This window comes from Pholcus phalangioides, unplaced genomic scaffold, assembly GCF_987345545.1.
Source record: "Pholcus phalangioides strain wild (caught in Gottingen) unplaced genomic scaffold, Ppha-v1.0 ptg000010l_1, whole genome shotgun sequence".
In the NCBI taxonomy this organism is placed as follows: Eukaryota; Metazoa; Arthropoda; class Arachnida; order Araneae; family Pholcidae; genus Pholcus; species Pholcus phalangioides.
In genome coordinates this window covers 19,563,827-19,580,775 of record NW_028301603.1, presented here as the reverse complement: position 1 = coordinate 19,580,775, position 16,949 = coordinate 19,563,827, and the positions used below count along the sequence as shown (strand labels likewise).

General features: G+C 35.5%; 1 protein-coding gene across 3 annotated transcripts in view; it reads right to left on the bottom strand.

Annotated features, from left to right (window-relative positions):
• LOC149081064 (phospholipid-transporting ATPase ABCA1-like) overlaps nt 1–16,949 on the bottom strand; it is a 172,144-nt gene that overhangs the window by 48,586 nt on the left and 106,609 nt on the right. For all 3 annotated transcript variants that reach the window (XM_089237835.1, XM_089237837.1, XM_089237836.1), the window contains exons 17-27: nt 12,671–12,892; nt 12,244–12,448; nt 9,257–9,367; nt 8,111–8,288; nt 7,891–8,022; nt 7,570–7,709; nt 5,267–5,404; nt 4,888–5,132; nt 4,659–4,770; nt 2,878–3,092; nt 2,586–2,661 (exon numbers count right to left, since the gene is read on the bottom strand). In XM_089237835.1, coding sequence (XP_089093961.1) covers nt 2,586–2,661; nt 2,878–3,092; nt 4,659–4,770; nt 4,888–5,132; nt 5,267–5,404; nt 7,570–7,709; nt 7,891–8,022; nt 8,111–8,288; nt 9,257–9,367; nt 12,244–12,448; nt 12,671–12,892 — 1,774 coding nt within the window. The remainder of the gene's footprint in view (nt 1–2,585; nt 2,662–2,877; nt 3,093–4,658; nt 4,771–4,887; nt 5,133–5,266; nt 5,405–7,569; nt 7,710–7,890; nt 8,023–8,110; nt 8,289–9,256; nt 9,368–12,243; nt 12,449–12,670; nt 12,893–16,949) is intronic.

Genomic DNA, 16,949 nt, shown 5'->3' with positions numbered 1-16,949 from the left:
GAGACCACTTCCAAACGCACAGTGTGAAATGTGTAAATTAAAAGGTTCAATATAAATAAGTCAAGGTGGTTCTACTGCGTTGTCCATTTCTTTTTTAAAAGGATTTGTTTAAATTTTAGTGCTCAATGCCAATATAATCATTTTTGACAAATGAAGCACTTTAATTTCTAGCTGTTTACTTGAGCATTGTAAACATTGTTTATGTCTCTGCATGCCCTAAATATACAGAAGACAATTGAATGTTATTGGGTATCATCAGAGTCACGAAACCTAGAATAGGCCAATGTATCCAACTTATGCAAACTGTTGTTTCACCCATACACAAAATGTGCACCATAATTTTGAATGATGAATGTTAGTTACTGTCCAAGACCATGAAGCAGCAAATGGTTTTTAGGAATGTTTTTTTTTATATACAGGAACCTACAAAAAAATTTTTTTCAACCAGGCACAAGTTTTTTAATCACTACTCTACTTGTTGAACCCTCAAACTAAACAAATGAAAAATTAATAAACCCCAAAATAATCCACATACACCTCCATCCCCAAATAACTTTAAAAATGAAAAGTTCTGCTTTAGCAGAATCATTGCAATCTACTACATTTGCATTATTTGGTATTATATCGATGATTGTGAACTTCCTCAATCAAAATCAATTATACAAATTTTGTTGATAGGATTTGGTAAAAATGTAGGGAAAGTAGGACAAAAGTAGGACATTTTACCAAAAAGTGGGAAAAGTAGAACAAGTGGGAGCCCTGTGTATATATACTTTAGTTTTTTATGATTACATTTTTTATTGGGTTGCTGTATTTTAAAAATAGACATCCATATTTGTTATGGGCATCTTTTTCTCAGCCATCTCGTTGGATATTTTGCCTGTTGTAACCCTGTATTTGTATTTTTTTATACAATGTATTTTCCTCCTCTTAACTGGTACAGGGTAATTTTTGAACGCCTGTTGATAATTGTTTACATTGAAACCATACCTCTACGACACACAGTTGATGGGATAAGGGCCACGTTAGAACTTACAGGACACCCTGTATAGCAAAACGTCTCATTTGCAGACACTGGCAGGTCAAAAAAATTTGTCTGTAAAGTGGTTGTGACTGTTAATCAGGAGTTTGAAAGGCATACTTTTATTATACAAGGGAAGTTATTATTTGGTCATAAAAGAATGGTGACCGCACATTAGGGGTGAAGGGTTTTACTGTTCTTTTTTTGCAAAAAAACTTCATTTCAATAAATATAGCACTAACACTGTTAGCTTAATTTGAAAATTTTTTCCTCACCACGGCCATTTGATACATGCGAAGACTAATTACATTTAGACCTACAGTTTAAAGCCAAATTTTGAATAACTTTTCTTCCATGTTTCCAACTCTCTGCAACAAGCTGAAATGCTAACCTTGATGATAACGAAATTGATGATTTTAAAAAATATATTTTTTGTGTCTTTTAAATCATCTGACGATACCGTGTGCATTTGTGAAAAGTTGCATGCAGAAATAATTTAAATTCCCATATCTCAGGTAGTATTCAGAATATATCAAGTGTTTTTTTTGTCTGCAAGTAGACCTCGTTTCCCACAAATTCAATGATTTTAATATGGCTTTACTACTTCTTTCAGTCTGGGTACTGAATAGGCGTGCAAACCACTTTCATAACAAAATTGTTTTACGCTATATCTTGAGAGGTTTGGAATGCAAATAGAAGCCAACACAGTAATCTTATAGGAATTTACGAGACAAATCCAGACAAAACTCTTGTTTTAGTATCTGTTCCTGTCTAATTACTAAGCTTGCAGCATGCTTTCATGACGAAATTGTTTTTCGGTATATCTCAAGATATTCCTAATGCAAACTGAAGCCAATGATATTGCCTTTTAGATACTTCAAAGACAAATCCGATGACACCCATTTCACTAAGTCAATACCTACCAACCTCCTCCTAACCAGATCATGGTCCACCGCTCTGTCTCAATGAAGAAATTTTGCAGATGGTTGAAGTAGACCTGGGCCATGCTGGAAGCTGTGCATGTATGTGTTGTGAACCTAACGCGAAGTCTGTTTCTGTGTAATATATTAATGCTTGTTATGTGTAGTGCTGTATCTGCCGTTGATTTTTCTAACTATGAGTGAAGTTTAATGATTGAATATTGTATTGTGGTAGGCCTGTTGTTCTCTGTGGTGAGACTTTTCAACAGAGAGATCGGCTATACCTATCTACCTGGTGATTCGAAGCACAAAGTATGTATTTACATCAAAACTTGCAGCCGTCTCTATGACACAGCCTATCAAAATTTTTTTTGTTTTAAAATTTGAAATTTCCCCCTCAAGATTTAAGATTGTTGCAAAGGCAACAGCTTCCTTTGCCTCCTCCCACCTTTATTTTTTGCCCTTATCATTAGCATCATTATATTATTGCTTTGTGTTGGTATCAATATATAAGTAGGAAATATATTAAGGTAAATAATTAGGTAAGATATTTTATATTACTTATATACTTTTAAAGTAGATCAAATGAAAAAATATTGTGATGAAATATTAACAAAACACAAATTCTGAAATGGTAAGCTAACCATCTACAGCATTTTCTTCATTAGTAGCATCAGTGCCCAGTAATGTTCCTGCAGCCCCAGTCACTTTTAGAAAGACCTGGAAAGATTAATGGCAAAAAATTATACTAAAACTAATGCTGGTCGTGAAAAAATTTATTTGCAATGCAAAAAATTGATTTAACCTGCACATCGAACATGCAGTTTTATTTGATATTAATTAAATTCTGCAATTTTCCAGTTTAATAATTAATTCTTCATTATCATGTTGATAAAGAGCTCATCAGTCTACATGGAAGAATAGGGTGACACTTACTTCTTCTAATGATGTGTCTGATATGCCGTAGCTACTGATATGCAAGTCTTCCAGGGTAACATCCAAGGCTCTGAACAGTCTCTGAAGATCCCCTGTTCTATGACACGTGGAGGGAATCAGGTAAGAAACTTCAGCTCCAACATCTTCTATGACTTGTGCTTCTGGGACGAACTCGTGTATGAATTTGGTCAACTGAGTTACGACGCATGTTCCACCTTTTGGAATTATTATAAAAATGACAGTAAAATGAGTGAAATCGCAGCAAATACTGATGCATTTTTTATAGTCACTTTACTGATGATAATTGCCTGAAGGTTCTTAGTACAGTTCAGAAATATAGTAAAATAACATTAACATCATAATGTAGTTAAACCCTGTTTTACTATGGGTTGTGAGGGGACTTACATATGTGCTTTACTCAACCATGGTATAAGCGGATATACAGAGTCTGCTTTCAGTGTGGGCAAATAGAAAATTTGTCCAGGGGCCATTAAAATGTGAGCAATATTTACAAATCATTTGAAGATCTTTGACCCCAGTTTGCAGGAAGCCTCATAATTCCTGCTTTGCATAGGACCCCCTCTCTGGTCAATCGGTTGAGCTATATTGCAAAGGACCACATAATTTGAGGGGAGCAAACTTTATAGCAAACATTTTATAGGCAAACAATATAATAAATATTATTTGCCTATTGACTGACTATTCAAAGATATCTGACCTCAGTCCCAGAAAGACCCATAATTCCTGATTTGCTCAGGCTTCCTCATGTCAACCTTGGGCTCCACATACAAAAGTGTATTTCCATAACACAATGGAGGATAAGATCAACGTTTCCTCTAATTTTGATTTTACCTGTGCTCGTCACTTTTTCCTGTGTACAGAAAGGCAATATATGATGTACACCAACAGTGCATTTATTTATTGTGTGTGCACAGGAGTATTTTCACTGTGCACACGGCTCAAAGCAGGGGCTTTTAACTTTTTGTGTTCTCCAGATCCTTTGTGCCAATGAGATGAGATCCATGGATCTTTTGTGCCAATGAGATGAGGTCCATGGATCTTTTGTGTCAATGAGATGAGGTCCACTGAAAGTCTGGGGCCAATAAGATGAAGTCCACAGACCCACTTACAAAATAATATTCATTATATAACAATGCAAAAACAATTTGAGTTAATTGAAGAGTAAAAATGGTAAATGCTGTAAGTGCTAAAAAAATTCAAACTCTGTTTTTCATGTTGAAGTGTCAAATGAGCAATGCTTTATAATGTTATCAACGTGAAAGTGCCTGATAGTCATCCAAGTGGTTCAAAAGTGTGTGTAAAGAGATAGCAAATGTGAACATCCCTATGGGCTACAAAAACATTTTTTTGAGATTCCGCAACCTTTTTTCCTTTGGCACTTACAGTGTTACCACTTTTACCCTTCAATTGTTTTTTCATCCAAGCTCACACAGACCACCTGAAATCTCTCCAAGGATTCTCCCCCCCCCCCCAGAGATCTGTGGACCCCTGGTTAAGAACCCACTGCCTTTCTTTTAAGGTAACACTGAACATGATGATGCCCACATTCCTTGATTCCAAAATAAATCAAGGTGTGATTTCATAGGGGTTCGATTGTAATATTCAAATTTAATGCACATTTCTTCTTACAAAAAAATACACGTTTGCAGCTGAGAAATAAGATATGCGTTAGATTTAAATAAATATGGGAGTATCAATCCATGTTAGTCACACATACAATGCACATAATTTTTAAAAATAATTCATTAATATATTCTAACCCCAAGGAGAGCTTGTAGACGAAGTAACACCATTTTCTGATAGGACATTGCTATCAGAGTGATCAGACTTTGAGTCGAGAGTAGAAACATCTGCTACCCCTTCATCTATTACCTGTAAAATATAAGAAGAATGGTCCCTTTTTAAGAAAGAAAACTAACAAATAAAAAAAGATGATGCACGCCTACCCCTGATTTGTTGCATATTTAGTTCTTTTAATCATGCACTTACGCTAGAACTCTTTGTTGAGCTGTCTTTTCCATAGCTATTTGATCCTTTGCTACTTTGCTTATCAGATGTGATGGTCGAGTAATCGCTTCCCTTGACGAATGTCAGATAATAGCCATTTCCGAAACGGGTCTTCAAAAATAATGATGAGCCACAACACCGCAATTTTCCATTCGCTATCACAGCTATCCTATCGCCCAGAAGATCTGCTTCATCCATGTGATGAGTGGTAAGTATCACTGTTCGACCTTTCAAAATACCAATGAAAAATCGTCATTGCCTCATATGCGTGCCAAAATATGCATATCATTTAACACCATATCACTTAAACTAAAATTCACGTATCTATGAATTTTTACAAAATTTAGAATTGGAAACAGACCTGTTTTATACTTGAGCAGAAGTTCCCATATGGATCTTCGGGCATATGGGTCTACACCAGCAGTAGGTTCATCCAATATCACAGTCTGTGAGCCTCCAACAAAAGCAACTCCAATAGATAGTTTCCTTTGCATGCCTCCTGAAATTTGCAGATTAATGATTTTATATCAAACCAGCTATAATACCTGGCGCTGCCCAGGTTTTCCATGCCAATTACTGAGAAGATTGAAAAAGTGACAAACCATTATAAAGGAATATAAATTATTATTCATAATACTTTGCAGCATTAAAGAAGTGACTGTTGAGGCCCGGGAACCATTGTTGTCTGACATTTTTTTACCCATTTAGGGCATTTTGCCCTACTTTGATGAATTTTTAAAATAGCCTATCGTTCAATCTAAGCTTTGTTTGGTATATATGCAAAATTTGGTGATGATCGATGTAAAATTGTAGATTTTTATAGAGAACATATACACACACACACATAGAAAATCAATTTTATATATAGAAGATCAAACTAACTAACACAACCAATCCAGATAAATGTGTTATCTCAATTACCAAGGGATAGAGAACGATGACCCATAATCATAAAATTCACTTTCAAGTTTCATTTTCTGCATAGACATGAATTTTTATTGCACCTATGGGCCCCTAGTCCCACCACCTAATGATTCTGAATCCCTCCAATATTTCCAATAACTTTACTACACCTATGATTGTTTACATAATTTTCCAGATCTTACTTGCTCCCTCTTTTTCAGAAAAATAAAATGTTAGTGCCTCTTTTCTTATACAAACCCATGAAGTCTCGTGTCATAGTTTCTAGGGGTAGGGGTCTTCAATCCTACATGACCACATGTGGCCCTCAAAGCTTTTGGAGGTGGCCTGCTAACGTAAAGGCTCACATAGCTACAGAATTTATAGAAATGCTGAAACACAAAACCTCAATGAAAAAAAATGTATTCCAAAATTGATGAAAGAGGCAATTTCAAAAATTACTTTTAGAAAACGTTTCAGAACTAATGAGAGAAATAATTCGAGATTTAATGAGAAATAATTTAATAATTATTGAAAAAGCAATGATACTCATGATGAAATTCTTGTCAAAAGGGGAAGGATCACGCTTCAATAAGTTTGGGAACCAATGGCTTTGACGATTTTGCCAGGGCCCTAGCATCCCTTCTTGGAGGCCCCGAGACAGGCGTTTTATTGGCAGTCCACTTGAAAGGGTTATTATTATGCCAAATGAGTAAAATGAGTATACAGTTTTTGTAGAGTCCAATTCAACTCTGGGCCCCGGTTGCCCCATCCTAGTTATGTGCCTGGATTTTGCCCATTACTCTGACACCAAATAGTACAATACATTATGGATCATGTAAATGTGAAGAGGTATCCTATGGGGATTTTCCAAGTGTTTTTGGAACAGTATTGGATTATTTACAGTATTGTTATTTAATATCACGTATGGTAACTGTTACCATTCTAGTTGAATACTGGGACACGTGAATAAGAAATTTAGAGATATCTGCAAGTGATATCGACCACATATAAGTAATTTATAACTGATAATATAACTCACCGTATTATTTTTTTATAATTTTAAGAATGTGATCCTAAGATGTATTCCCAAGGGATCAGCATTGACATTTCATGAAGAGCCACTTTTCATGGGTAGAGATAAACAAATATAAGGAGAGGCATTACTTTTAGACTAACCTACTTACATCAACTTGTTTAAATACCGCAGAATCTTATATTGCCATGCTCACCGAAAAAACAAATTGTTATTTAACCAGAGAGAAAACTTTTTCATCAATCACTAACACTTTCCTTTACATAGTGTATACCAACAGTACTAAGACTATTGTTACACTGAAGTTTAAGTTTTAAGAAGTTAAAAAAATTTAACATAAATCAAATCCAAGATATACAGAAGACTGGATGTTGTGAAGATATTTATTATTTTAGATGTTAATTTTTTTTTTAAGGAAGGAAAAAACTCATCTCTGCCTCTATGTCATATAAATCAAATCTATTCATTCGGGATATGTTTTAAGATGCACATACCATTTCATATTGTTAATTTTGAGCTGATTAGGTGTGTCTGTATGCATAGGCACCGAAACCCAGGAGCAGAGGTCATTTGAGTCCCCCCCCCCAATAATTTCTAAAAAAACAATGCATAATATCTTTGCTCCCACCCCCCTATATAAAACCAGGAATGACCAGCAACTCTCTGCCCCCCGCCCCAATATTTTCTTCATGTCGGTGCCTCTGTCTGTGTGTGAGAAATGCACAAACCTGAAAGATTTTTAGAAAGCTCATTCTTCTTGTGTTTTAAGTTCATGTCTTGAATCATGTCATTAGATTCCTCTATCACATCTTTTTCGCTCGCACCTTTCAGGCGAGAATAAAACCACAGGTGTTCCATCACAGTCAAGCTGGAATGCATTAAGAAGCAGATCTTGATTACAAACTTATTTCAATTCGTATTTTTTAACAACAATCATCATTTCTTAACACCAATAGAAAAAAAAAATTAATTCAAGATCTTAAAAATATATTTTACTCAATGCGGAACTTCAATATTAGGAATTGCAAAAAAGAAGAAAAAATGCTCACTCATCGAAAAGCACATTGTGTTGTGGACATGTGCCAAGACTTCTTCGAATCAGATCCATGTCTGCTCTTATGTCCCGACCATAAATTTTTGCTGTCCCATGAGTCGGTGGAAACATGCCAGTCAAAATAGATCTAGAAATAATAGTTAAAGTTGTATACACATCAAAAGTACCATGAAATATCTTATTGATATAATGTAAAATTATAGTATTTTGCATACATGGTTGTAGTCTTTCCTGCTCCATTATGTCCTAGGAAAGATGTTATCTGCCCTTCGTAGAAATTAAGACTGAGGTCATCAACAGCTAGTTTCATGTTATCGTATATTTTAGTTAAATGATGTATAGAGACTCCAAGTTTCAGGTCTTTTGGTTCATCTTCAAAATCAACATGTTTTTCTGAAATATCATAAAAACGTAAACATTATATTCCTTTATAATATTTGTATCAATTTTTTTTCCTTACCTGATTTAAATTAACATAAGGCCTGTAAGGGGTACCCTTATTCCACCGTTTCATCATTTTCTTTGGATTTGGGAAAAATGCTTTGTCTTTGAAGGTAAAAATGATACATAGGCCTATACAAAGCAATAAAACCTTTTACTCCAGGTGTCATAATGCACTCCATCTGGCCTACTTTCAGAGGAATAGTATCAATACACACAACACAATAGATACACCAGTTTCTGGACTACAAGCAGTACCCATATCACTTATCTGGCCTGCAGACTGAAAAGGTTGTGCATCCCTGCTCATTCTACACAACACAATGTTTGTTCTCCATTGTAGGCCTAAATTTAATAGTACTATAAATTGTACGAATGGGCATACCGTTCTGATAGAAATAATTGAATTTATGTGTGATGTCTCTTACTGTATTCCAGTTGCCTCTGTGGACTGAAAACGCTGTCATGGACTTCTGGCATCAATGATAGTGGGCTACCCCAAACCTTGTGTATAATTCAGAAAGTTAAATAATGTGAATAACCTATCAGCATCATCACTTCGAAAATTATCTTTCCTAGGCATCGAGCCACAATGATGCACCCTTTATCAAAATTTGATAAATCTTTTCCATTTTGAAGGTTACAAATTTAAATGCACAACTGACTGTGAGAGCACAAACCTAGGTCTTATCTATAACATTCATGACCATAATCTGCACTGTGTGTTTGCTACGAGAAGAGTACTATGCAAATTATTGTTTTGAACAGATGAAAAATTGCAGAAAGTGGAAAGAAATCATATTAAAGACATAACATGCCTCTATTTCCAGCATATACTAGCTTATAAGAATGAGATTACTTCATTCTTCACATAATAAATAACTTTTTTTTTAACATGTATTAATAATTATTTGACTCACTATGGATATCGGAAGCATCAATTTCCGGGAATGCAGACACGCTACTCTCTTTTCCGCACCAATATGACTTTGTGAACAAAAAGCACCAAGGTTTTGGTACACCATACTGTCCTGAAACATTCAAAGAAAATATTCATTTCAACAGTTTGATACATTCTAGGACAAGACATACTTTAGATGAGCAATTTTCTACCAATATTCTGTGCTAAAATTAATTCACCATGACTACTACTAAACCACTCATGCACCTCATAAACATTCCTTTTAAGAATTAAAGACTTAAAGTAGCAAACAATGTAAGTGCCAAAAAAATTCAAACACAGTTTTTCAAAAATGAAGCTGTCAAATGAGCAATGGTTTATAATGTAGTAAACATGAAAAGTGTCTAGTAGTCCTTTAAGTAGTTCAAAAGCGCATGCAAAGAGATGGTTAATGTGAATGTATAGTTATGCACAGAAACAGTTTTTTGTGATTTCCCAACATTTTTAACATTTTTCCCAATGCTTTTAGTCCTCAATTTCTAACAAATTGGTTGTACGCTAGAATTTACTACATATGTTTCTGAGAAATGCATGTTATGTGTTCAGAAAGTTCTCCCCTATGCTTTCTAAGCTTGAAAACAACAACTTGGCATGCACATACACCAGGACTGGAAGAGATCTCAACATCTGAGTAATTTTAGTGGTTTTACTCTGTCATTACTATAGTCCATGGTGGTTTTGGAGCCCCTAATATTAGCCAAGGATGTCACAAGATTCCATAAGAATAGAAATTAAGGATCTCTGCATTGGATAATGCTCTTGTGGTCGGCCACAGGGACCTTAGAGCAGAAAATCCAGAGGCTCCAACTGTTAATCTTTTCATACATACAGTGAAACCTCCCAACAATGGCCACTAATCGGACTGAACAAATTTGGCCATTATTGGGAGTTTACCATTGTGAAGAGGTTAAGTATTTCTGAAACATAGATTAAATTTTTCAGTTTCTTATAAAGTTATAACCCATGCTATATAATTATTTTGGATAAGCTGTTTTTGCAGCACAACTTTTATTTTGCATTAAGATGCATAAATTTTTTCATGAAGAACTTTGTGATTTTCTATTGTTAATTTCATTCATGAATTTCATGAAGGAAAATGCATACAGCTGCACAATAATCCTGGTATCCTGGGACATGCATTCTTTGAATCAGATTCATCCTCTGATGCAATCAGCTATTTTTTTGTTTTTATCTAGGGCACAATTTTCAATGAGTGTTTACCCGACACTCTTTGTCTAACAGCATGGAAAACAAGGACCCTTCAGTCTATGACATAGCCACTTGCCAAGTTATAACCCTAATTTATGCTTTGTTCTTTCTAAAACACACCTAGCACATGGGTTAGCATCTTATTTGAAGAACCCCTGAGGTCTGCAGATCACATTTTGGAAACCATCGATGTAGGAAAGAACCCATAGAGTTATTTCTATGTTTGATGGACTCAAGGAAAGAAAAACTCCTTCAAAGCAAATCTTCAGGGTTATTTTTCTTACATGATAATGCATCATTTTTCTTTCATTTCAATTTCCAAAAGTGTTTGTTATTCAGAAATCATTTCGTTCGGAGGTTAACCTTAATCCAATAGGATGTGTTCTGTTCGAAGAAAATATGGCCGTTGTTCAGAGGTGACCATTATGGGAGATTTTACTGTAATTAACTTACATGTTCCCCCCCCCCCCATATCAGGAATCTTAGAGAATTGCATTTCCCCATCATATTTATGGTCTTGCCTTTCCCCCCCCCCCCCCGCTCCATGTACATACAGTAGCATTATGAAATAAAATTGATTAACATTACAGCTTATTTTCATGAAACATTTATCAAAGAATTTACATGATAGTTTTGACACTATTTTTTGTTCTTCAAAATTTTTTATACAAGAATATCAATAATTGATTATTGATTTACTATAAAAATTCAAATACGGTGATACCTCAGATAATGAAGATATTTTATTATCAAATCGTGTGCGTGTGTGTGTGAGCCAAAATACGATTTCCCATAGGTTTCTAAGGAAAATTGTTTCCTCCAAAATCTAAAGATAAGTTTTACGAAACACTAAGAAGAACTGTAAAAAACATAAAACACTAATTCATAAATGAACAGCTTCAAAATTTAATGAAGGAGAATTTAAAGGAAAATGAGATACCAAAGATGTATATTTTATTACACATATTATTTCTGACTTGACTTATGATGTGATACAACTCGGTCAGTTTTTCAGGGGGGGAAGGGTGTTTTCCATATCATTTTGTTGGCTCAGTTCTCTGTCTCTTACATGCAAATTGGAAAGATAAGCTTTCATAATGTCTAAACCATTCTATTTCTTGTTAGGAATTTCTCGCATTGGAAAATTGTACTGCCCGAGAACATTCAAATCTAGATTACCATTTTTTAAATGAATTTTTTCTTAACTTAATCCCTCATTTTACATGAAATGATTCAAAAACGTTTTAAAGAGAAGTAAGGGAACATCTAGAGCAGTGATTCCCAACGTGGGCGTTAACGCCCCCTTGGGGGCGATGGAATGTTCCGGGGGGGGGGGGGGTAGAAGCTCTATGGGTAGAACATAGGATCCTATGAGTTAGATTGCGTTGGGGGCGATGGGAGAAAAAAATTTTTGAAGAAGGGGACAATTGGGCAAAAAAGGTTGGGAAACTGATCTAGAGAGAGAGAGATTCCAAGGTGGACATGAATTAATTGGGCTCAAGTGAGAGTAATTCTAATCAAGAGATTCTCACCAAATTTTATTATTTCATAGCACGGCTGTGTTAGCTTAGCGTGTGCATCTATATCAACAAAAATGTTTGTTAGCCATATCCACATTCGATAGCGAGGCTAAAAAGGCGTGAAAAATTTTTCAGATAGTTGAAACATTCATAAGTTAAAGCATTCATTAGGTGAGGTATCACTACATTGTAAAGAAAAACTTCACATCACACTGACCTGGAAATACTGCTTCAATATACCAAGTTATCACGCTGTATATAGCACCATCTATAAGAAGCATTATCATGACCTTTAACATACTGTAACCATCACCAGGTATTGGACTGATGTGAATATTTTCCCACTGAACTCCAACACCTTCCTCTTCATAATGTGCGATGTAGCTGCACCCGAATCCAAATGCAACATTCGACAGAAAACTCTATAGGTATTCAAAAAATGTAAACAGTACACACACTTAAAAATACAATATTCTTCAAGACAAAACATAGGTCAGAATACAGTTTTGATAAACAATCATCTCAATGATAGTTAATCATTTCTGATATTAGTTTTCATTTCTAATCGAATAATAATAACAATAAGAAAGAAATTTTGTCTAAATAACTTTGAATAACTCTGACTAATAAGAAGGAAAACTTACTGTGGCACCTTTCTGAGCAACTGTCAGCCTGTCTTCCCATAAAACTAAAAATGGATACGGTATATAACCGAGGAAGAACAATATGCCACCAGCAGCAGCTGCTATGTTAGCCCTGGAGAAAAGTGTGCTGAGTAGAAATGACATGTTGATGGTTGAAACACTGTAGCACAGAAGAAAGACGTATATCACGCCAGGATCGCTATTCTCCATTACATTTCCATACTGAAAAATGAAGTAAAATAACTATAATATATGCTCTCCTGCATTGTGAATTTATTTAAAGAGTTATATGGAATGTGAACTTTTATTAACATGTATAGCGCTAAGCACTTTATACTATTTTGGCTGAATATGATATTATTTGCTCTGCATAAATTTTTTGAAAGTAGAATATATTTGTGCATCATAATTTTTATATTTTTACTACTGTGAGACAATGGATAAGGGGGAGGGGAAAAGATCGAAACGCCATCTACCTTTCCTTAGTTGTGACTCTGTTTAAAAGCTGCTGCTACTATTACATGTGCACATCGTAAATATTCTTTTTTCAATGGATTTACATACGTCAGAATCTGTCGTGTACATGTTCTGTACCTAGCAGGAAGTTTGTTTTTGAGAAATGTCTATTATGTGTTTAAGATGTGCTTCCATCTGTCTCCCGAATTCAGAAGAAAACAATTTGGCAAGTTATTTTTCCTATTAAATACGAATATTAAATTTTGCCTGTTCAAAAGCTGAATGAAAAATCACCCTTTCCCCCACTAGGTTTGTTGTGCTTTCCAAATTCTACAGGAAAAGCTGTATGTATACATATAAGTTTCCTATAATATTTTGGTGTCTTGCACCCAGAGTGTTCCTCTAAGTGTTAATTTTACATGAATTATTTTAATATTGGAATAATGAATCTATGGAGGGATATTATCTGATTCTGGAATGTAAAGTGGCTTTATTGTACTTTATGAGCCGTTTCTGTAGTGAATCATGAGATGAACGATAATTCTTAACTAATTTATTACGGAACAATATTTACATCTCGTTCCCGCCATGTTGTCATTCCCTTCAAGTGTTGCCACCTTCGTAAAACATAATACTGTATTTTCTGGTGTTGCCAGATACATAACAATTCTCCCACACTAAATTAAGAGATGATTAATGATAGAAACAAAAGTTATACACAAGAATCAACATTTGAACAGTCACAAGTTCAATCTTTGAACTGGTTTTCTGGAACGAGTTGAGCGTCTCAGTTGAGTAGTCTGAGCTGGAGGAAAAATAGTTCTTGTTGATCGAGGAGTTGCATTTGAAGTTTGCTCTGTTTCAGTAGAAGCATCTACCATAGATGAAGTCTTGTGTTGACAAACTGCAGGAATCTCTCGTTGACTTACATGATCACTAAAAGTGACAGATTTCTTTTGAGGGAAGTGTCTCATAGGAACTGATAGTCGAATAGGAGTTGGAGAAGACGGTCGATTGACTTCACACCGTCGAAGCTGTTCAAAATGTCTCTTGATAATGTATCCATCATCTAGTTCAACTAGGTAATGAACACGACCCAATCGTTGAACAACAGTTCCATACTTCCATAGGCTTGAATGAGTGTAATTTCTTGACTGTACTCTATCTCCTTCCTTGAAAAATTTGTCAAAGACTGGCTGTGTTGCATTGTTCTTGTATGACTCAAGAGTTGTAGGTTTGAGGAGATCTAGCTTTGTTCTGAGATTCTCTCCCAACAATAATTCTGCTGGTGTCTTTCCACATGAAAGAGGTGTAGCTCTGTACCGAAACAATAGTTTACATAATTTTTCGTGAAGTGTTCCTCGTTCGAATTCCATGCATTTCAGTTTTGTCTTCAGGGTTTGGCAATAACGTTCTGCTTGTCCATTTGTTGAGGGATGACCAGGAGCTATCATTCGTTGTCGAATACCATTTCGTTTGCAGAAGTCCATGAATTCTTGTGATTTGAAAATTGAAGCATTATCACTAACGAGAATTTCTGGCAGTCCATGTCGACTGAATATTTCTCGCAGGAAATGAATTGTAATAGCAGAATCTGGAGCTTTCTTCATGTAGTAGATTTCTGGCCATTTAGACTTTGCATCGATGACAAGTAAGAAAAAATGTCCCATGAAAGGTCCTGCATAGTCCATGTGAACACGTTGCCAATTTCTTGTTTGACTTTCCCAATTGTGCACTGGAGCTTTCTGGGGGTTTTTCTTGACGTCACAACAGTTCTTGCAACTTTTCACTAGACTTCCTATGTCAGAGTCAATATTCTTCCAATAGCAGTAATTTCGAGCAAGTGCTTTCATCTTTACTATTCCACAATGAGTTGAGTGTAGTTCTTGAAGGATGGTTGGTTGAAGTGTCTTAGGTATTATTACACGCTGTCCACGAAGTAGAATTCCTTCTTGTAATGTTATTTCTGGGTCATATAAAGTTCCTTCCATCACATTTTTCTTTAGTTCACGTAGATCATCATCCAATTCTGTTTCTTTTCGGATTTCTTCAGAAGTAATTGTGTCTGTGGATATGTGTCTAATCACTGATGCTTGCAGGATGTATTCATCATCAACAGTATTGACTTGTACATCTGTCAGTGGTAAGGGACTTCTCGACAAATAGTCTACATTTGCATGTTCGGGTGATTTTCGATGTTTGATGTCATAGTCGAAGTTGGAAAGGAAATGTGCATACCGCAACATTCTTGTAGCTGACAATGCTGGAAGTTTTTTCTCTGGATGCAAGAGAGTCATCATTGGTTTATTGTCCACAACCAATGTGAATTTTCGACCAAAGATGTAATCATAGAACTTTCTGCATGCCCAATACACAGCTGTAGCTTCTCGATCGAGCTGGCTGTAATTTTTCTCAGCAGCTGTTAGTGATCTTGAAGCGAATGCAATAGGACGTTCACTTCCATCAGGCATAATATGCGATAATATTCCGGATAGACCATGTGGACTAGCATCAGTAGCCAAGGTCACTGGAAGTTCTGAAGTAAATGGTATGAGGACTTGGTCACTAGAAATTTCAGACTTGATTTTTATCCATGCTGCTTCACAATCAGCTGTCCAGTTGAACAGAATACTTTTCTTGAGAAGATTATTTAGTGGGTGAAGTAACCTTGATGCACTCTTGATGAATTTTGAGTAATACATAACTAAGCCCAAAAATTGTCTCAATTCGTCAACATTTTTTGGTCTGGGTGCTTCTTGAATAGCTTGAATCTTAGCTGGAGATTTGTTCAGTCCTTTGGAAGTTATAACATGTCCAAGGTATTCTACACTTTTTTCAAAAAATTTACATTTGTTGATATTTACATGCAAATGATATTTTCGTAATTTATTTAGAACATTCAGCAAGTGTGTTGTGCATTCCTCATAAGTCTTGCCTTGTATAATTAAATCATCAAAATATGCAGTTACTCCATCTAAATCTTGAACAAACTGATCCATGAAAGAATGAAATTCGTTCGGTGCAGTTTTAATACCAAAAAACAATCTTTTTGCCAAATAGGTACCTCGATGTGTAGAGATCGTTTGAACTTTTGCACTATCTTCATTGACTGCTAAATGCAAATATGCTTTATGGATGTCCAAGGTGCAGAAATATGATCCACCTCGTAGCTTGTTGAATATATCTTCAATCTTGGGTATTGGGTGTCTGGCATCATGAAGTTGATTGTTTACAGTCACCTTATAATCAGCACAAAGTCTTACAGAACCATCAGATTTTGGCACGATGACAAGTGGAGTTCCCCATTCTGAATGATCCACTTTTTCTATGATCCCTTGATCACACAAGTTATCCAGTTCTTTTTCAACTTTTTCACGCAAAGCATATGGTACTGGACGAGGTTTAACAAACACTGGTTTGGCATCTTTCCGCAATTTCAGGGAGCATGTATAATCTGGAATCTTGCCCACTGTTTGTTCAAAAACATCAGAGTATTCATTGACAATACTAGGAACAGATCTTTTTACGGCACACACAGGTATATGCTTGACACTTGAGGAATCATGAATGTCATTTATGTTGATATCCAATTTACGCATCCAATTTCGACCAAGGATAGGTTCTCTCTTGAAATTGACAAGGTATAATTCTTCTTCACTGGATTTAGCATTGTAGCATACAGTCACTTTGACGTATCCGATAGGTTTGAAAATTTCACCTGTATAACTTCGGAAAAATATATTTGTTTTCAGGATCGGAAGATTTAGGTTTAAGCGCCTGTAGTCACTTATGTTCATGATGCTCACACGACTACCAGAGTCAC